General features: G+C 37.6%; 1 protein-coding gene across 1 annotated transcript; it reads left to right on the top strand.

The window, feature by feature from the left end:
• Positions 1-2,442: 2,442 nt before the first annotated feature.
• Positions 2,443-22,030, top strand: cfap57 (cilia and flagella associated protein 57). Its single transcript, XM_030134276.1, has 21 exons — positions 2,443-2,599; positions 5,072-5,385; positions 6,739-6,998; positions 10,232-10,403; positions 10,484-10,651; positions 13,485-13,624; positions 14,076-14,241; positions 14,484-14,597; positions 14,673-14,885; positions 15,294-15,467; positions 15,592-15,753; positions 15,836-15,991; positions 16,267-16,360; positions 17,033-17,223; positions 17,316-17,489; positions 17,584-17,742; positions 18,817-18,960; positions 19,318-19,434; positions 20,599-20,733; positions 20,821-20,964; positions 21,857-22,030. The coding sequence occupies exons 1-21, from the start codon at positions 2,443-2,445 to the stop codon at positions 22,028-22,030; spliced, it is 3,528 nt and encodes a 1,175-aa protein (XP_029990136.1).
• The last annotated feature ends 949 nt before the right edge of the window (positions 22,031-22,979 follow it).

Genomic DNA, 22,979 nt, shown 5'->3' on the forward strand with positions numbered 1-22,979 from the left:
AATGCTATTAAATCAATTAAGAAAGATTAAATATAGAGGAAAATTCATGCGGGAAGTGCCACAAGGGTCTTTATGGGTTAACTACTGACTTTGCTGAAAGTACAAAAAACTTGGAATTGTTTAAGATCCTAAATGATCCTGTGACTCAGAGGGAAAAAATGATCTATTTCATCGTTCAAGATAAAATGTACGTAATTAAATCAAGAATAAATTTCAAAATACTTCTAACAGGAAGTAGAGGTTTTGCACACATGTAGAATAATTAATGTGTCCAGGACAGTAGGTACAAGAGCTTTTATTGCACATAACTTTTCTGTTATGCAGGTTGGTTTTTTATTATTCATAAGGTTTGATGTGTATGATTGCATGTTCTTGTGTATTTAAGTGAAGTTTGTGTTGGAGTTTGTGTTGTGTTGGGGAGCTGGCTGTTTATTGAGTTTAGGTTTAGGTTAGTTTATTTCAGACACAGACATTATACCAAACATATGGAACAAAAATAATAATAATAATAATAATAAACAATACACAAATAAAAAAAATCAAACAATAGAAAAATAATAATAATAATGATAAACAATACACAAAAAAACTAATAATAGAGAAAAAAAAAGAACAACTGTTGTGCCTGAAAGGGAGTAGGAAGAAGCCACTGCTTATCCAGTCGTACCCCCTGAGTTGTTAACTTAATGTGTAACCTGACGACAGCTGGTGTTGCTCACTGCAGAGGAACAGAGAAAGACAATGAACAGACACTACCGTTTCTAACCCAGGTCCTCTGCAGTGCACAGGGTTCGGTGTTATCAATGTACAGGCTGTTATCATGCACGTATGTAGACAGCTGTTAACTAACATCAACAAATGACTCAGCACCAAACAGACTAAACACAAACTTCACGTAAACACAGGAGGATGTGTAACCCTTACATGTTTAACCCTTCAATTAGCAGAGTGATGAATGTGAAAATGTTGAGATAAGCTACAATTTATATGGGCATAACATGTTTAAGTGTGAAATGTATCAGCCTCCACTGTTCGACAATTAGAATTACAACATCTTTTCATAAAAGACAACAGAAGCTGCGTCTGAATTCAGTGACTTCAACCTTTCATAGGTTGATCCAAATGTACTTTCACATCACATTACTTACAACACTGTCTAACATCTGTTTCTCAGTACGATATTGAAGATTTATTCTCAATAAACACTCATGGTGAAGCATGAAACTATCTTGTTTGTGTTTAAGTTGGTCCAAGAGCCAGTAAACTGCAAGTTTGTGCAATAATGTTTTTCTTTTTTAATTGTAGTTCTTTGAACATTCCTATGAGGTGAAGAAATAAGATAGACTAATTTACATAACCAATTTGTGCCACTGCATGACGGATAAACTTCAAAAAAGATAAATAAACAGTTATACGTTTAAAAAAAAATACATAAATGAAAAGTACATGAAGTGAGCTGAATGAAACCTTTACACGGGACAGTTTCAGTTTCTATATGTGTTGATGGTTGTCAACGTCCATCTTTTTCTTTATGTGGTATTATTTATTTTATAGATTCATTAGAAGTTAATGTCAAAGATATAGTTATCCTTATTATTATTTTGGGTAAATATCATATTCATTCTTGTAAGTGGAAAAATACGAACCCTCCTTTAACTTGTTTTTATATGATTTTATTAAGTACTACAAATCTCTTAAGTATATTGAAAATATGTCAACAAAAAAAAAAAGCCAGAAAACTTTATTTTAGATTATCTAAATCCTTGCTGTTTTAATTATATCTTGCCTAGTCCTTTTGGGCTCTGTTGTCCAGTCTGATTTAGTTATTTATTTTTCTTTCTGCTTCAATATTTTCATTACACCTCAAATGACTAAAAAATTGTTTTGTTTGTTTGTTTGTTTCTGATAGTTGTAATAGTTGTGTTTAATCATTCCACCATGTCTCAAATGGATTTCTATATTTCTCTTTTGTAATGTTTGTCCCATTCTTGCTCTGTAAATTTGCTTTGTGCCAATTAAAAAAAAAAAAAAAGGTTGTCAACACGTTAGAAATCTCGCGAGATCAACAGTATAATCAAAACGGAAAACCCTTCAAAAATTAAACAAAATACAGCTAAAAGTGTGAAAATATAAGTAAATTGAGAAAAAAATATGTTAAAATAATAATAATAATAACAAAAATATGGCGTTCTTATCAGTGAAGCTCTAAACTTGAAGATGAACGGAAGTTGAGTTCTCGTATTCACGCGAGATTTCGGCGGTTGCCTAGCGACAGGACTCTCATCATAGTACCTGTCCCGGTGTGCTGCTTTCTAACTTACAGTCTTTAATAACGTGCCGCTGGCATTTTATTTTTTATTTTTTATTTTTTTATTTTTTTAATGTGAGGCTTTTCTTCGTGAGTTCTTTTAAAGTGTGTTGCTTCCACTTCTCTGTGGTGAAATGTCCACTGTTGTCGCTCAGCCTCATTTCATGTTCGGGCTTCGTTCAGGAGTCACGAACAATGTGTGTTTCTGCGATGAACAAACTGTGGTTTTTCCCAGTGGAAACAACTGTGTGTGTTACAACAACGTCCAGAAGAACCAGAAGTTCATCCCAGGTAGGAGGTGTTCTCAAGAGTTAGTGACAGTAAAAAAATTCAAAGTCAGAATTAAACTTAGACCAATAAGTATGGAGCTAATTTCATGCCAAAACCTAACAAACAAAACCTGTTTTTTTTTTTTTTTTTTTTTTTTGACAGTTTTTATTACTTATTCATCATTTTGTCATACAGAACACAAACAACAATCAACAACAGATAATAGTCACAATCTAATAGTAATGATAATTTAGGTCACAGTTATGAAGTAACAATCAAGTTACCTAATTAATTTTTAGAGCAGCAGTTTATATTGCATTTCACAGGCCTATGAGACAAACTGCACATTAATTGTATTTAAAGAAACTAATCCATTTGCCCCATCTTATTATGTAAAGTTCAGCTTGTAGCCTCAGCATAAATGTTAATCTCTCCATTTTGTGAATTTCATCAACAACTTTCGACCAGTCCTCCAGCACCGGTGGATCAAGTTGAAAATATTTATGAGTGATTTTTTTTTTTTTTTTTTTTTTTTTTTTTTTTTGCTGCAGCACCAAAGATTTGTAGAATTTATTCATCACTTACTGTCAAATCATCTGAAAGATCCCCAAACAACAAAGTGGATTGCTGTAATTTAAAACCCAAAATCTGTTCTGTTTTTATTATTTATTTATTCTTTCCAAAAAGTTGTAATTTTCATACAGAACCAAAAAATGTGGGTGTGGTTTGCCTCTGTGTCCCCTCAACCCCTCCAGCATGTAGATTTTTTTTTTTTTTTTTTAACAATTGTTTCCTATTCATTAACAAGCATATTTTTGGTTTGCTACAAGTAAGTATTGGGACCACACTGAGGGTAAAAAAAAAACAAACCCAAAATTACAAGAAAAATGTCATATTTTCGTGGGAAAAGCCATAATAAAACTAGAAGCACTCGGAGAGCGCAGACCTCCGCCAAGGCTGATCAGTGCCCCCCCCCCAGTGGGCCCCCCCACGCCAAGGAGGTTATGTTTTTGCCAGGGTTTGTTTGTTTGTTTGTCTGTCTGTTTGTCTGTCCGTTAGTGTGCAACATAACTCAAAAAGTTATGGACAGATTTTGATGAAATTTTCAGGGTTTGTTGGAAATGGGCCCCCCGTGGGCCCCCCCACCCCTGATCACCACCAAAATTTAATCATTTCTTCCTTATCCCATTTCCAACAAACCCTGAAAATTTCATCAAAATCTGTCCATAACTTTTTCAGTTATGTTGCACACTAACGGACAGACAAACAGACAGACAAACAAACAAACAAACAAACCCTGGCAAAAACATAACCTCCTTGGCGGCGGTAATGATTAACGAGAATAAAGATAAAAAGCTGCAGGATTTTGTGGAAAAAAACTTTTAGAAGTTAAGTCAGTCAAAGCCAAAATATTACAAGACTAGAAGCACTCGGAGAGCGCAGACCTCCGCCAAGGCTGATCAGTCCCCCCCCCCCCCCCCCCCCCGTGGGCCCCCCAACCCCCGATCACCACCAAAATTTAATCATTTCTTCCTTATCCCATTTCCAACAAACCCTGAAAATTTCATCCAAATCTGTCCATAACTTTTTGAGTTATGTTGCACACTAACGGACAGACAAACAAACAAACAAACAAACCCTGGCAAAAACATAACCTCCTTGGCGGAGGTAAATATGTAATATATAGATGTAGTATTGAGGGGAAAATATTGATATCATAATTGCAGGTTCAGGTTACTTAATTTAAACCCATTGGTAGATTTGTTTTGCAGTCAGCTGATGACATTCTTTTGACATTTCTCAAAACACAATGGTACATAACAGCAAACCAAGACATGAGCTGACTATAGACATGATACATTAATAAGGACTAAAGAGATAATAGAGAGATGGGTTGATAATAGAATGACTTTAATACATGAAAAAAATAAACCTATGGATTAAGAAAGACCAAGGTTAAAAGAAGTTTGAAGAGGTTAAAAAACCCAATAAAAAGAATTTGAAAACCCAATTAATACCTGTATAAACATAAGATACATTCATACATAAGTAAATAAATAAATGATGTGCAGTGTAGCGCCACAGCTGGTTCAACACTATAACAGCAGGAAGAACAAAGCTGTTTTTACATTTTACATACTTGCTGTTTTACAGAAGAGGATTAGAGCCACTGGAAAAAAAAAAAAAATTAAGGTCCAACATATTTTTTCAGTCAGAATTCAGACTTTTTTTCTCAGAATTCTGACTTTAATCTCAGAACAATAAGAAAAAATATATATTTAAAACAGTTAGAATTCTGAGAAAAAAAAATCTGAATTCCGAGATTAAAGTCAGAATTCTCGCTTTTTTCTCAGAATAATAATAAAAAAATACATTGGACCTTAATTTTTTTTTTTTTTTTCCAGTGGCCCTAATCCTCTTCCGTACTGTCTACATCATACAAGGGTTAGTTTTATTTGTATTCATGCATGTTGTTTTTATTTGTTGGTACAGGTTCAGACAGAAGCCGGGGGATGACAGCTCTAGCTATCAGCGCTAACCGCCGTTATCTGGCCGTGTCCGAGTGTGGAGACAGAGCCACCATCACGGTGTTCGACCTGCAGCACGAGCAGGGCCGAAAGAGGAAGGTTCTGACTGCAGGAGACGTTCAGGTTCAGGAGTTTGGATGCATGGCCTTCTCCCCTGATTCAAAGTATCTGATAGGCCAGACCAGCGGTCCTGACTGGGTGCTCATCTTCTGGCTTTGGGAAAAACACAAAGTCCTGGCAATGGTGACGACTACTACGTCAAATAATCCCATTACCCAGGTGAGTCATTTTACCTCCATGTGTGGTTTTGTCCATGCAGGTCATTTTTTTTGTTTTGTTTTTTTTTTTGGAAGAATGAACATTTGAACAGTATGAATACACATTATTACATCAAAGTAGGTTAAAAAATAGTCACATTTCACAAAATATTTTATATTTTCAATAAATAGATAGAAACGTAAGTTTAAAAAAATAAATAAAATTTAAAAAAAAACAACAACAACAACAACAACAATAATAATAATAATAATAATAAAAAATAAAAAATAAAAAAGCTCGAGGTATAAAAATAGAAATTATGTAAATCACATGAGATACTTGACACAGTCTTTTTATTTTACTTGCTTTAGATCAGGGCTCTCAAACTCATTTTCTTTCAGGTTCCACATTCAGCCCGATTTGATCTCCAGTGGGCCGGACCAGTAAAATAATAGCAAAATAACCGATAAATAATGACAACACCAAATATTGGTCTTTGTTTAAGTGCAAAAAAAAAAAACCCCACGAAATTATGAAAATAGTTTTATAAACTATCCAAACAAAAAAGATGTGAATAACCTGAAAAAAATGAAATTTCATAAGAAAAATAAGTGCAATTTTAACAATATTCTGCCTCAACTTATCATTTCTACATTTATATTATGGATTGGCTCTACAGAGACGCTAAACACTTAGTAACAGGCAGAACATTGTTAAAATTATGCTTAATTTTCTTTAGACATTTCAGGTTGTTCAAATTTGTTCAGGTTATTCACATTGCATTGTTACAGGATAGTTTGAAAAAGTAAATATTTTCATTAATTTTTGCACTAAAACAAAGACAAAAATTTGAAGTTGTCGTTATTTATAGGCATAGTGTAATATTTTTTTTCACATCAAACCGAGAAGAAAATATGGAGTTATTATTTTTTTGTAGGTTATTATTCTATTATTTGACTGTAGATCATATTGGTCTATATGTGGAACCTGAACTAAAATGAGTTCCACAGCCTTGACTGTGGACTTTTTGCCCTTTGCAAATTCATCCCACGGACCAGATTGGAACGGGCCGCATTTGGCCCCTGGGCCACATGTTTGAGACCCCTGCTTTAGAGTTTTTAGTGTTCTTCAAATTATCTAAATAGTTGGAAAAAAATGCTTTAAAATCAGTAATATCAGGGCACTGGTGTGCAAATTTAGTGCACTGAATGTGAAATTTGGCAACTATTACTAAAAGGTTGAAGATATATCTTTTTTCTGGATTTATTTTATCAATTTGTGAAAGGCCAAATAAAACATGTTGAAAGTTCAATTTACATGAAGTCCATGCAGGTCGTACGCTCTGACTGAACATTCCTCATGGTGTCACGACAGGTGAGCTTCAACCCGTACAACAACATGCAGCTCTGCGTCAGCGGTTCTGGAGTGTTCAAACCGTTCCGGTATGCAGAGGGAACCCTGAGGCAGAGCAGCTTCCCAAAGGTGGAGTCCGTCAACTTCCTGTGCCACACCTGGGTGACAGAGGAGAGGGTGATCGCCGGGACGGACACGGGCCGACTGCTGGTGTTCGAGTCCGGGGACCTACGGAGGGAGATCAGCCTGAGCAGTGAGGTCATGCAGGAGGTCACTGACAGGTCAGAACATGGAGCAGGTTCATGCTACGGTGTTTATGGTTAGTTCAACATTTTGATCTACTGCAAAGCTGAGCATATGGTCCAGTCCAGTGGTGAAGTAGTCCCTGGAGAAGTGGGTATACTCTCAAATTGGGCCCTTTTTTTTCCCTTTTTTTTCCCTTTTTTTTTAAGTAGTCCAGAAAAACGCCGTTTTAGAAACAGTAGACACTTTTCCATTGGACATCTGCGCAAAACTTTACCGATATTTACGAAATGTCGAAAAAACAGAAGTGCGTAATGTTGGTTTTTCCATTAAATCACAAATGCAATGATTTGTTTATTTATTATCGCGAGATGACATGAGAAGTCATTCCATAAACATTGTGACGAATGTAAATATGGTGTTGATTTACAGATATATTTATTATTATTATATATTACTCCTCTATCTTGTAAAAAAAATTAAAAGATGATTGGGTTTCCTGGTGTGTCCACACATACCGCGACATGTTTCTTCTTCTTCGCTTGTTGTAATGTATGTCTTTTTATTCATGTAACTCTAGTTGCAAAAAAAGGTCTTCCATTGCAGTTTTGCGTGATAAAGTATTTGCACTACGTCCAAAAAGCCACCTCTTGCCAGCGCAAAACTTTTAATCGAAAAATGAGACTTTTGGCGAAATTGTCGTTTTTCTGTTAATTAAATTTTTATGTGCAAGTTATATTTGCACAGTTTGAGGGTCAATGGAACAGTGACTAGTGACATATAAGACCACTGTATTTAGTTTACCCCAAAATCCATCAGTTGTATTTGCTCACTGTTATAAAATTATCATGACTTGATCAGGAGCAGAGCTAAGTTAACAATATTTTCCTCGGCATGACCCGTCCTACTCTGCCTCTGATTGGCTCATCAGTCCTCATGCCTAAAGTTAACCAGTCTAATCAATGAAGGCAGCGGGTACTAGCCAATTAGAGGCAGAGTAGGGCGGGTCATGGCTTCACCATCCTAGGGGAAAACATGGGCAATTTGGCTCAGATACGACTGAATGGTGCACATCAGGGGGATTTAGAAGAGGGTATACGCAATGACTGAAAAATAAGTAGGTATACTCCAGATACCGCCGGATACCCTGGACTACACCACTGTGTTACGCCCCGGCCTAGGGGTTTACCAGGGCGAACATAATATTGCTCTACTTTGTCCCCTCCCAGCTCCCAAGCACACACGTCAGTCAAAAAAACTAAAATTCACAAGATTTATTTTAATCAACTAAAGGAGGATTAGGGGAGGGTGCAGCTAAAACAACAAACAAAATATCTTCTTTTGAGTTCAAACTAAATTACCTACTTCAAAATAAATGCAAGACATAAAATACAGAAAACTAACCTGAACTCCCTAACCAAAAAACAGGAGAAAAGGTGAAAATAAAAGAGCCGACCTCCCCTACCAAAAAAGGATCGAATTTACGAAAAGATTCTATTTACAACTATATACAAATACAAAAGTCACACTCGAACACACGACTGACGATCACACTCAGGAACACACGGTTGGGAGCTGGCAGGAGGCAAGAGAGAGAGAACTGGAGATCCAGGGCCATTTTTAAAGGGGCTGGGCAATCATGCTCCACCAATCAGCTTCCTGTAACACAAACGGACACAAAAAGAGCACAGCACACCCACAGGACGGGGGAGAACACACACACTAAACAGAAACATATATACATACAGGGGTTGGACAAAATAATGGAAACACCTTCACCTCAAGATGATAATGCCCCAATCCATACAGCTAGAATTGTTAAAGAATGGCATGAGGAACATTCTAATGAAGTTGAGCATCTCGTATGGCCGGCACAGTCCCCAGACCTCAACATTATTGAGCATTTATGGTCAGTTTTAGAGATTCAAGTAAGACGTCGATTTCCACCGCCATCGTCTCTAAAAGAGTTGGAGGGTATTCTAACTGAAGAATGGCTTAAAATTCCTTTGGAAACAATTCACAAGTTGTATGAATCAATACCTCGGAGAACTGAGGCTGTAATTGCCGCAAAAGGCGGACCTACACCATATTAAATTATATTTTGTTGATTTTTTAAGGTGTTTCCATTATTTTGTCCAACCCCTGTATATACAGGTAAATAAACAAATTATGACCCAGGGTCATAACAACTGGCCCAATCCCAATTCACCCCTAGTCTCTGTTTCGACAGCCAAACAGCCCCTCCCCCTTAGCCCTTCCCCTCCAGCTCATCAAGAACACCCCTACCCCTCCACATGAACACGCAAAATGGACGGGTAGGGGTAAAGGGGAGGGCCTGTTGAGCCGCATTATGTAATAAATTCCCATTATGTAATAAAAGTTCAAAATGTAATAAGAATGTCACATCATCTTGTAATAAAGCCGCATTTTGTAATAAACTACCTCAGTGCATTATGTAGTAAATTTTTTCGCATTATGTAGGAAGTTATTACAATTTGAGAAATTTATTACAAAATGCACTTCACACATTTTATTTTCAGGAAAATGTAATGTCCAAAATAATCTTTAAACTGTGTGGTGTAAGTTCTGATTACATTACCTGTAGCTCCTGTGACTAATTTCTTCTAAATTGCTCTGAAATTATTTTAATTTGGATTGTTATTACATAATGAACCATGTTATTACTTTTTTTTTTTTTTATAAAAATGCGTCAAGTGCATTTTGTAATAAATTTCTCAAATTGTAATAACTTGATACATAATCTGAAAAAATTTACTATATAATATGTTCATATAGTTTATTACCTCCGCCAAGGAGGTTATGTTTTTGCCAGGGTTTGTTTGTTTGTTTGTTTGTCTGTTTGTTTGTTTGTTTGTCTGTCTGTTAGTGTGCAACATAACTCAAAAAGTTATGGACAGATTTTGATGAAATTTTCAGGGTTTGTTGGAAATAGGATAAGGAAGAAATGATTAAATTTTGGTGGTGATCGGGGGTGGGGGGGCCCACGGGGGGGGCCACTGATCAGCCTTGGCGGAGGTCTGCGCTTGCCGAGTGCTTCTAGTTACAAAATGCATCAGTTTATTACATAATGCGGCTTTATTACAAGATGATGTGACATTCTTATTACATTTTTAACTTTTATTACATAATGGGAATTTATTACATAATGCGGCTCAACAGGGCCATATGTGCTTTTCTGTTGTTCAGTTGTGTTATTTTATTCAAGTCTATCTGTTTCTAATTGTTTTTACACTCAAACTTTGTTGCGCAGGCAGCTGGAAATGAAGAAAGTCAAAGATCCTGTGGAGGGGGATTCGTCTGCTCCTCGTGTCACAGCCATCCTTGCATTCTCCAGAGGTTTTATGTGCTCTATGGGTCCAGGCACCGTCTACCTGTTTGAGAAAACTAAAGAGGACAGTTACAGGAAGATCAAGGACATCCTGGTAAATGCTTGACTGCCAACAGGTAATACTTTGGATGTTTTCATGGGATTATTTATGTGTTACTGGTGCCTTTCTGTCAGATTCCTGCAGAGCTCTGTGGCAATGAGATGAACCCTACAGAATACCAGGAGATCCACAGCATGTGCATTAGTCCAGCACAGGAGACTCTGGTCATCAGCACAGACGGAGGACAGATGTACGCCGTCAGTCTGTCGTCTGTGGAGAAGAGCAAAGTGGCAGCAGAAAAAGTCAGTATGAGTCCTCACATCGAAATCTGAGTATGGGTTATTCTGCACCAACTCACCTGGACTTTCTGATTACCTCCGCTAAGGAGGTTATGTTTTTGCCAGGGTTTGTTTGTCTGTCTGTTTGTCTGTCTGTCCGTTAGTGTGCAACATAACTCAAAAAGTTATGGACAGATTTTGATGAAATTTTCAGGGTTTGTTGGAAATGGGATAAGGAAGAAATGATTAACTTTTGGGGGTGATCCGGAAGAAATCCTGGATTCTGGATCACTTTGAAATTTTCGTTAACATTGTGGTAAATGGGGCCAAAATTTTCGTTTCCCAATATCTCGCTTAATTATTGACCAAAACTCATGAAATTTAACTCAGGAATTGACAATGGGGTCCTCTATCACATTTCAAAGGCTGATCCGGATCTGATCCAGAAGGCGGATTTTATTTTAAAAAATAAATGTAGGATTTGTATCACCGATTATGTGGGGAATTTTTGCGCTTGGCGGAGGTCTGCGCTCTCCGAGTGCTTTTCTAGTTCATGTCATGGATTTATTTAACCCATAAAGACCCAAACAACCACCATCTACCAAAACCATCTACTGATCTAAACTGTTTAATACCTGTTGATCCACTAATCCTATCAATACATGCAAATAATTGGTGTAAAATACAGTTCTTCATCTTTTCATGGTCATCAGATATGACCCATTTGGACATTCAGAGATTCTGTAGTTACCATGGAAACACTGTCATCTTCTACAACATTGATTCACCAGTAAAACCCATTGAGTTGCATCAGTGACAGTGGATGGACACACTGGGTTTATGTTCAGTTAATGAGAGATTTGACTGAAAAAGTCACTTTTTCCTCAGTTTTCTCTGTTTCTGATATAATAACCCTCGACTTAACTCTGAGCTTTTGTGAACATCTATATGATCAGTAAATTAAATGTAGGAAAATATATGATTTATACAGAAAAAAACTCATACTAAGGAGGATAATATTACAATAAATGGTGGTAAAATGCTTAAGATAAGTTAAATACACATAAAAATCCATTTGGGAACTACTACAAATGTCACACTTATGGGTTAAAAATGCAAATGAAAACCTCATGGGACCTTACAAACCTAATATTTTGTAGTTCTGAATTTTAATTGTGTCCTAATAGCTTTTTCATTTTTAGTTTGTATGTTTTCAGCTTCATTGTTTGGTTGATTGAGATTTGTCCTAAATATTCAGGAAACCTTAAGGATAGTCTACAATATGCACGTAAACAGACATTTTAATTAACTCAAAAAGACCCAGTGTGACTTTTGTGACAGTTCCCGAATGAATTTTTCTCTGTATTTAACCTTTATTTAGTGGTTTATCTGTTACAACCAGAGACACAAGACTTGGACCCAAATGCACAACCAACAGACAGGAATAAAGTTAATGAGTGTTTATTAAACACTGACAGAAAAAACAGTTCACAAAAAGGTTTCTTTAGAGAATCCTCGCAGGTTAGACAGTGTGAATTCGTCACGACGTCCGAATCCAGTAAGGGGAGCTCTCTGCCCGGGTCGGGAGCACACGAGGGGAACCCGACTAAAAACAAGCAGAGAAATGTCAGGGGACGGACCAGGTCATACACAGGAGATCCAAAAAACAGGCAACGGTACATGGGGGAAAAGCAAAAGCACAAACCGTGAGTCCAGGCAGAAAGTCGAAAACCAGTGTAGCAGAATCAGGCAGAGGTACCAATGGGGATCAGGCAGGCTCAGGAAACGAGGAACAAACCGGGTCAGGAACGAACAGACAGGCAGACAAACAGGTTCAGGGAATCGCTGGTAGGTAATCACAACACAAGGAAGGAATACGAACTAGCACAGGACAGGGGAAAACACAGGGCTTAAATACACAGAAGGGAGGGAAGACCATGAGACACAGGTGGAACAAATCAGGGCGGAGACAGGTAATCAACACAGGTGAAACAATCAGGGAGAGGAAGCAAAGACACCAGACATGACACAAGAGGAGGATTAACAAAATAAAACAGGAAATGACACACAAGACGGACAAAACATACAAGAGTCCAGGTACTGATATGACATTATCACCATTTATTGTTATATTATCTTCTTTATTTTGCAAATTTTCAGTGAAAATCAAGTATTTTCTTACATTTAATTTACAAATCATGTAGATGTTCATAAAATCTCAGATTAAAGTTGAAGGTTATTATATTCAAAACAGCGAAAACTGAAGAAAATCTGACTTTTTAAGCAAATCTCTCATTAACTGAACATAAACCCAGTGTGTCCATCCACTGTCATTAATTCAACTCCATGGGTTTTACTGGTGAATCAATGTTGTAGAAGATGATGGTGTTTCCACAGTAACTACGGAGCCTCTGAACATCCAAATGGGTCATATCTGATGACCATGAAAAGATGAAAAACTGTATTTTACACCAATTATTTACATTTATTGATAGGATTAGTGGATCAACAGGTATTAAACAGTTTAGATCAGCAGATGCTTTTGGTTGACGGTGGATGTTTGGGTCTTTATGGGTTAATGCAATTCATAAATTATTCATTTTTATTAATATAATTCTAACAAACTATTTACATGGATATATGTTGTGACTATCCTCATGGTTTCTTTGATTTTGTTGAGGTCAAATGATGATCAAGCTTCTAATATTAATAACTAGAATGTGATTTGGTGCAGAGTTACAGATTTTGTGAGATTCCATGGACTTAATTCAAAGTTTTTTATGGATTCCTGACATAAACCTGGAGGATAAGAACAGAACAGAATGACCCATATACATGTTACTAATACTATCAACAGGAGGAACAGCTGCACTTTGAGTTTCTGTCTCAGTCCTTCCACTCCAAGTCCATCACTGGTTTGTCCATCTGCATTCGAAAACCTCTCATCGCCACCAGCTCTCTGGACCGTTCTGTCCGCATCTGGAACTACGAAACTAAGTAAGAAACGTTACATATCAGTGTAAGGCTCTCATTTGCAGTTGTAAGAGCCGTATATTGATTCACTGGTGGGTTATTCTCTTTTGATTTGTTTGGTGTGGTTGCCACGGTGATATGCAGAGTTTGGGTCGCATGGGCACCGGGGATGACAGCCATAGGTTTAGGGGGCGGAATCACCTTCACAGGGGAGGAGAGAGGCGAGTTAGGTAGCCGTAATTTTTGTTGACTGCCTTTTGTGCAGTTTGATTTCTTTTGTTGCACATTCTCTTGTCATTTATGTGATTATAAATTAATAAAAAAAAGAAACAGGAAATAACTATTACTATTATTAATAAAACATTATTATGGTACATTTTTAAGAACCAACATGAAGTATGCATGTGGGACTCATATCTCATATCATGTACAATTTGTTTTTGAAATCTAATGATTTTCTTTGACTCATCGCCAGAGAGTTGGAGCTGTACAAGGAGTTCCAAGAGGAGGCGCACAGCGTGGCTCTGCACCCCACTGGGCTCTTCATGCTGGTGGGCTTCTCCGACAAACTCCGACTGATGAACTTACTCATCGATGACATTCGGACCTTCAAGGAGTTCACTGTGCGCAGCTGCCGAGAGGTGACGTTCATATGTGTGTTTGCTGCAGATTCTGTGCTAATGGAACCAGAGTTGCTCATACTTCCCTCTGTCTTTTCCTCCAGTGTACAGTGTTTGCTTTTATGTTATATTTGTCTTTAGTCGTGCATGCTGTAGTTTTATATTGTTATTGAATATGTGTCTTGCTGCTGCTGCACTGTAATTTCCCAGTTTGGGATAAATAAAGTACATCTGTCTATCTATCTATCTATCTATCTATCTAGTGTGCCTTTAGTCACGGAGGCCACATGTTTGCAGCCGTCAGTGGAAATGTCATCCACATTTACTCTACCACCTCTTTTGAGAACATCCTGAATCTCAAGGGCCACAACGGAAAGGTCAGACGGAAATATGAGTCGATCGTCAGACGGGGTCACGGTTATCAGATGTGAAGTCTAACCATTTGATTTCAGGTGCGAGGTATTGAGTGGAGTCAGGACGACAGCCGGCTGGTGTCATGTGGGATGGACGGTGCCGTGTACGAGTGGAACACTTGGACCGGCAAGCGGGAGTCGGAGTGCGTCCTGAACTCTTGCAGCTACACAGGGGTGGCCTTCTCCTCAGACTATAAAACCATTGTTGCCGTGGGAACCGACCTCACTCTGAAGGAGATCCAAGACTGTCAGGTGTGTCAGAAGACACCGTCGACATAATGACAAAAACATCATGTTTGGTTGTTACTTGGTTTCTCACCTGACGGAGCTCTGTTTACATTAAGGAGTTGCCCGTTAAGGAAAATAAAATTCTCCCTTTCTGCAGTAATCTCAACCTGGCTTTTCTGCCTCCATCCATAATAATATACATTATATAGTCTAAATGTCATCTAAAATTAGTGTTTATTTACAACATAGTATAGCAAGCTATTACATTATCAAAAACAAATTCATTTTAACAAAAAAAAAAGTCTCTGTTTTGAATGTCTGGGGTCACCAGAAATGTGTGATGTTAAAATGGGGTCACGAGCCAAAAAAGGTTGGGAACCACTGGTCTAATGTTTTGTCACTATATATTTTTGAATTCCTGTTGTTCCACAGGTTCTAAGGGAGGTTCCTGCTGATGATGTGGCTCACAATGCTGTCACAACATCTCGAACTGGTAGGGTGGTCTTTACTGGAACCTCCAGTGGAACCATCAGGGCTGTTAAGTACCCATTACCCATGCAGAAGGACTGGATCATGTACCAGGCACACTGTGCTCCTGTTACTAAGGTGGGTTTAGGTGTTCATGCACAGTTCTGTCATTTTCTACAAACAGTGAATGAAACAGAATTTAATGTTAGAACCAAGAATCTGAAATAGTAGTGTTCCTTTGGCTCACTTTGTGTGTCCTCAGATGGCGATCACTTTTGATGAGCAGTTCCTGCTGACAGTGTCTGAAGACGGCTGTCTGTTAATGTCTAAAATCGTCGATAAGGAAGGCCGTGGACTGAAGACCAACAAACAGATCATCCATACTGAGGAGATCCTCGTCACCAAGTCGGACCTGGAGGAGAAGGTTTGCTTTGTTTCTGGACTCCACGGTGCCATCATGTTCCTGCTGCGTGCACTGAACCAGCCGGCGTTTCTGTGTGTTCCAGAACCAGAATATGATGGAACTGAAGATGCGGCTGGAGGAGCTGCAGATGGAAAACGAATACCAACTGCGCCTTAAGGACATCACCTACAACGAGAAGATCAAAGAGCTCTCTGACAAGTTCAGCCAGCAGATCAAGGATCTAGAAGCAGCACAACAGGTCACACATATACCCAGAACCTAAACCTTCTACCTCAGTACAGTAGTTGAGCTAATGCTTAGGCCTCAGATGGGGGTATTTTTGTCCATAAACAGTTGAGTGTTGTTGTTTTTCTTCTTCTTTTTTTTTATTCCATAGTTTATTATGGGCTTATTACAGTAGCTGAGGTTGAAGCAAGCTCAATCCCAAAATGAAAAATGGAAGAGCAAGGCACAAAGGTTTAGATATGTGATAATTTTTTTATGTTGAATTGATTTGCTGTCGTTTAACTGCAGGCCCTAAAGACAGAGATGGAAAAGCAGGAGCGTGAGCATCATGACAGATCTGCACAGGTCACAGAGAACCACTCTAAAGAAGTGACAGATTTGGGTAAGCAGAAGATAAAATCTGCACTTAAAGCACAACCCATAAAGACCCAGTGCTACTTTTATGTTCGCAAATGAGTTTTTCTCTATATTACCCCTTTCTTAAATGATTTATCACCATTTATTGTATTATTATCCTCTTTATTTTGCATTTCTTCAGTAAAAATCTGGTATTTTTCAATATTTAATTTACTCATCCTGTAGAAATTTATAAGAATAAATTCGAGTAATTTAGAAATTAGAGTAAATTCAAATTAGAGTAAATTCAAAGGTTATTATATCAGAAACAGAGAAAACTGAAAAAAAGTGACTTTTTAAGCAAAATATATCCCTAACTGAACATAAACCCAGTGTGTCCATTCACTGTCATTGATCCAACTCCATGGGTTTTACTGGTGAATCAATGTTGTAGAAGATGACAGTGTTTCCACGGTAATTACGGAGCCTGTGAATGTCCAAATGGGTCACATCTGATGACCATGAAAAGATGAAGAACTGTATTTTACACCAATTATTTACATGTATTAATAGAATTAGTGGACCAACAGGTGTTAAACATTTTTGATCAGTAGATGGTTTTGGTCGACGGTGGACGTTTGGGTCTTTATGGGATAAACACTATCCAAAAACAGTTCAATCTGATGAATGTCTGCATCTGCTAAACCATCTGACACAGAGACATCCTACAGTCAGAAGCTGATTGTGGAGCACGAGCGCTTCATAGATCTTCAGCAGAAATGCCAAAGGATTCAGGAAAACTATGAGGAACGACTGAAGGATGCAGCAGAGAGTAAAAGCCGAGCTCTGGAGGAGCTGACAGAGCTTTATGAAACCAAGCTCCGGGACAAGACTGAGATCCTGGCTCAGGTCAGGACAAGATGGCGAGCGGAGGTGGGGGTGGTAAAGCAGCCACATGAGGTCTAGAGATAAGATCTTTTACCTGATTCTGTTTTGTACAGTGCCAGGAGGAGGCAAAACAGAAAACCTGTGAGTTTAAAGAGACAATAAAGCAAATGGAGGAGAATGAGAAGCGGACGATCCATGACATTCAGACCAAGTACGAACAGAAACTGAACGCAGAGAAAGAGACCAACCTCAGTCTGAAGGGGCAGACGGATATCATGGCACAGAAGGTGAACAGAGCTCTTCTCTTCTGTTTTTATTGAGTTCTTTTGTTCAACGTGTAAGCTTTGTCTCGTTCTTCCTCTGTTTTTGGTGTGATGACAGTTCTACAGTCTGCAGAGACAGATCGACGACAGAGGAGCCGACATAAACAAACTGAAGCAGGAGCGACAGAGGCTGCTGGGTCTGATCCGATCCATGGAGAGCGACATCGAGGACCTGAAGAGGAAGATCTCTGGACTGGAACGGACCAACCAGGACAAGGTGAATGAGATGAGAGTTTCAGAGCATGTTCCATGGAAATAGATAACGTCCTGTATATGAAGATATTTTGTGCAACTATGATAGGTCATACAGCTAATATAGGCTATAACAACCCTGTTCATTGATGTTTCTCTTGTGCTATGGTACTTTTCTTGAATTTGTCTAAACATTTGCAAAAACAACTAAATGTATCAACCAGTGCCTCACAATGAACTCCCTGCAAAATCCCAGAACTTTCTCATAAGCCCTAGTGTATACTCATCGTGCTAGGTTTTTTTAATTATATTTTAGAATTCTCAACTGTGGATTTAACACATTTCTCAAGAGATATTGTTGATATACAACCCACTCCTCTAATACTTTACCCTAAACATGAAAAGCAAGTCCTTGTGTCCACAAACAGCACAATCAAATGCCCTTTTGCAAATATAACAATGTACTCTAAGTATTTCCTGATGTCAATTACGGCTAAAGCTTGAATTACAATGTATTTTTTCTATATGTTGTACATCTTTATCAACACTTCAAAGTTCCACATTACTGCATGTGCAACAAGGTTTAATAAATAACTGAAATGTTATTGAAACGGCCAAGACCAATATCACATGTAGAGCTGGGTATTGTTCACTTATTCATTCATTTATTTCATTTTATTTTATTTTATTTTATTTTTTCAATTCCAGTACCAAAATAGATATACTGGCTTTGATACATGTTCCTGAACAATATTTTTTTCTGACCAAAATCCACATATCCAATTTAAAAAAGAGAGAATATACACATTATGAAATATGTGTATATTCTACTATATACTATTATATATCCTATACTATTATATTCTGTTATACAAATATTTTTCATCTATTTTTTTTTAATTCACTTTCATTTTTATTTGCTCAAAGCACTTTTAGAATATTTTTTTGAAAAATCTTTACGTTTTTCTGGTAAAACTGACCCTGAACATAAGAAATCTATATTGCGAGAATCAAGTTCTTTAAAAAAAAAAAAGAAGCATAATAGTAGTAACTAAATCAATAATGAAGACACTGTCCACACTTGACTATTCACACACAGGATAAGACCATCGCCAGCTTGAAGAAGAAGAACATGGAACTGGAGAAACTCAAGTTTGTTCTGGATTTCCAGTTGAATGAGTTGAAGAATAAGATTGAGCCTCAACAAGATGACATCAGTGAAATGAAGGAGAGGATCCAGCAGGTATTTCTGTCTCTGTTTGTGGAGGATGGGGTTAAATTGTTATAATATCATTAAAGATGAAAAAATGGAGATAGTGAAAGGAGAGGCAGAAGTGGAAGTCAAGAAAGAGCAGATGAAAGAAGGTATAAACACTGTAAAATGAGCAGTGCACAGCAGAAAAGCAGTTGAATACAAGCAGTTTTAACACATAAAACAGTTGAAATACACTTTCTATAAATAATAGTGTCATTGGGAATATCCTTACAGTACATGTTTTATCAATATCTGAAATGCTTAGAGATATGAAGTGTGGTTCAGTTGTAAGTTAAAAATGCCTTTCAGAATTGGTAGTGATTCGTGGTTTGTGTTGTTTGACAGCTGGAGGAGGAGTTGGTGAATCTGGATAAATCCAACACCCATCTGAAGCTCAGTGTGTCTGACCTGAAACTCAAACTGAGGACCAGAGAGAAGGAGATGCACAAAGAGATGCAGAAAGTCAGCAAACACACAACCCACGGTTTCTATTAGTACTAGGGGCGTAAGAAAATATCAGTTCTGCAATATATTGCGATATTTCATTTCACGATACTGCATGGATATTAAAAAGTACTGTATTGATATTTTTAGGTATTTATTCAAATGCAGATTTGGCGGGGGTTCATTTTTGTTTTTTGGTTTTCTTTATTGTTTATATTTTATTTATTATTATTTAATGCTGTTTTATTAAATAATGGTTATTTGAAGCATCCTAAAAGCACTTTTTACTGTCTGAGAGTGGCAGATTTTAGTTCCTTTGGAAACTAGGAGAATTAGAAACATTTTGTGGTATAGCATTAGATCCTGTTCTGATCAAATAAACATGTGTTTAGTGTTTGTACGTACATATTTCTGGTGTAATTCAATTCTTCCAGGAAATAATCTTAAAAAAAAAAGCAACAAACAAAAAATTGCTTTTTTAACAGTATCATGATATATTGTGAAAAAAAGCAATTTTTTTTTTGTTTGTTGCTTTTTTTTTTCACAATATATCATGATACTGTTAAAAAAGCAATTTTTTTGTTTGTTGCTTTTTTTTTTTTTTTAAGATTTAAGATTTTTTTAACAGTATCATAATATATTGTGTGGGCAACATGGTGGTGCAGTGGTTAGCACTTGTGCCTCACAGCAAGAAGGTCCTGGGTTCGATTCCAACACCAGTCGACGGGGGTGGGACCTTTCTGTGTGGAGTTTGCATGTTCTCCCCGTGTCTGCGTAGGTTCTCTCCGGGTACTCCGGCTTCCTCCCACCATCCAAAGACATGCACTAATAGGTTAATTGGTTAATCTAAATTGCCCATAGGTGTGAATGTGAGAGTGATTGTTTGTCTCTATATGTTCAGCCCTGCGATGAACTGGCCACTTGTCCAGGGTGTACCCCGCCTTCGCCCTATGTAGCTGGGATAGGCTCCAAGCGACCCCCGTGACCCTAGTGAGGATAAAGCGGGTTCAGAAAATGAATGAATGAATGATATATTGTGATGTATCATATTGTGATCCTAGTTATTGTGATTTGTACCATATTGCCTATTTCTTGCCAATACACAGCCCTAATCAGCATGAATTACAACCTGTGGATTGTTCTATGAGTCAGTGGAACTTTTCTTTTTTTTTTATTGTTCAGATGAAGGACTTAGAGACGCAGCTGCAGCGGCTGAAGTCTGACCTCCACGATTGTGTCGGTGTCATCCAGGAGCCAAAGAAGCTAAAGGAGTGTGTGAAGATGATCCACGCTCGATACGTCCAGCAGACTGATGTGGTGAGTGCTCCTGCAGATCATTTACAACCAAACACTGTAAAAATCTCTCACTTTTAATAAATGTAAGTTTGTGCGTCTGTTCCCGAGGTGTTGAAAAGTAGCGTAGAAGAAGAAATCCAAGAGGCGTTCTGTCGACAGCGCGAGCACCTGGAGAAGACTGTTACTAGTCTGAAGACGAGACTGGAAAAATCTGCCGAGGAGCACGAGAAGACCTACGTCAAGATCATGAAGGTAACTTAGACTAATCATGTCGACAGCTGCTCTTCATTAGGCCCTTTTCCACTGCGGGAACTTTTGCAGGAACTTTGAGCATTACCCTGAACTTTGAAAAACCCTGGTGCGTTTCCATCGAAATTATCCCGGTAAAAAATTTTTTCCCTCTCCCCCAAACTTTCCCCGAAGAAATTCCTGGTAGGGAGGTAGTACTTTTCAGATTACCAGGAATTCTTAGGGGTGGGGTTGTGTGCTGGAGAACGCTGATTGGTGGACTACACTTGCAGCGTTTCCGCGTTCCGTTCACCCGACACAGTTTCATTCATTCTTTATTTCATTTCCACAAGCTTTGTATTTTGATAACTTGGAAAATGGACCAAAAGAGAAGCTATGGCTGTGGCCAACGATGAGAAAGGATCAGGGGTTAGAAATGAAGTCATGCCAAATATCGTAAAGATGTAATTCCACTGACCTCCACTAGATGCTGACTCCAAAAGGCCTGGCTCCTACAGCCTTACAACCATTAGGACAACTATCAAACTTTTACTGGACTCATTCATCTCATCTGTTTTATGTGGTAAATATTCTGAGTGTCTGTCTTTAAAGTATAGTTCACTAGTGCGTCAACCCATGGGTAACTACGGGTTCTAGATGTGGTCGCTTTGATGCTGGACAGAGCTGACGTTTGAGAAAAGATGTTAGTCTATATTTTACAAGTACTGACATAATAAAAATTGTTTGATAAATTGACAATTAAACAACAACTAATATAACAATACAGATATCTAGGGACTGAAGTTAGTAAATGTTATTTGAAGTCAGTAATTGATTCTAAATGACTGCTGTTTAATTTTAAAAGGCTCTGCTGAGTAATTGGTCATTTATCTGTGAATATTGATCTGTTCTGCAGGAGAATGTGACTCTAATCACTGAAATCAATGAACTGCGTAAGGAGCTGCGTTCAGTGAGGAGTCAGGCTAAAGAATACAAAGCACAGCTGATCGTTTCAAAGAAGTCCCGTCAGTCTCGTCCAAGCTCAGAAGAAGGACCCAAGAAGGAGCCGTCACACGAAGAGGCCACATAACCTCAGATGACCTCCTGGAACTCATCACATTTCTACAAGGGCTAAAGATATACGCACCGAAATCCTGGAATTGTTCGCAAGTCTTTAAAAGTCCATTTTTTTTTGCATGAAGTTCATAAATCACTTTACAAATTGGATCCAATAAATGTATTATCTCGCTCAAATTTCTTGGGAATACTCGGAATGTTGTTTGCATTTCTTTCTTTTTTTTTTTTTTTTTTAAACACAAGTGAAAAGACCTTTTTTACTATGGGAAAGTTAAAAATAGTATATTATATATTTATATTTTAATAAATGTAAGCCAAATAATAAACTTTTAGGGTTTCTCATACTTCTAGAAGTGTTAAGGTCTTATGATGAGAAATAAGATTTACTGAATTTCCATGTTCTTACCAATAGAGCATTTATTTTATCCACTGTATTATTATGAGAATAAGGAAATTCACTGCTGCTGTCAGTGTTGGTGCTCTCTGCAAACATGGCTATTACATACTAAAATGTGTAAAAAAAAAAAAAAAAAAAAAAAAAACCTTTTACATTTAGGAGAGTTGACAGATGACACTTTATTTTATCCAATATTCCCCAAGGATCATTTCTAATATAACGCAGTAGAATCACTTCAAACGACAGCCACCAGAGTGTACCAGAGGACCTCAGAAGACAAACAGCCTGCTCATTAAATAATTAGGTATTTTTCCCTGTTTGAAATGTTGTCAGCTTGAAACAGGAACAGCAATGTTTGCTGTGTTAAATACAGAGCACAAAGGAAGAGGCCTTTATGTTATTTCAGACGTTAATTGATTCATTGCTGATATGCTTGTCCAGTAGTCAAATGGTAAATAATAAAACACTATACAGCAACAGTAAGGTAAATCTACAAATTAAAATTCATAATCAGAGTATCTATTATTTCTGAAATTAAGAATGAGATTCCTGGAAAAGCGTAATT

The sequence above is a fragment of the Sphaeramia orbicularis genome, chromosome 5 (assembly GCF_902148855.1).
Source record: "Sphaeramia orbicularis chromosome 5, fSphaOr1.1, whole genome shotgun sequence".
NCBI lineage: Eukaryota > Metazoa > Chordata > Actinopteri > Kurtiformes > Apogonidae > Sphaeramia > Sphaeramia orbicularis.

Bases quoted from the DNA above. Each gene is read 5' to 3' on its own strand.
- cfap57 (XM_030134276.1), top strand. From the start codon at position 2,443: ATGTCCACTGTTGTCGCTCAGCCTCATTTCATGTTCGGGCTTCGTTCA. The intron at 15,754-15,835 runs GTTTGCTTTGTT...TGTGTGTTCCAG, and splicing joins AGTCGGACCTGGAGGAGAAG to AACCAGAATATGATGGAACT. The intron at 16,361-17,032 runs GTAAGCAGAAGA...CATCTGACACAG, and splicing joins TAAAGAAGTGACAGATTTGG to AGACATCCTACAGTCAGAAG.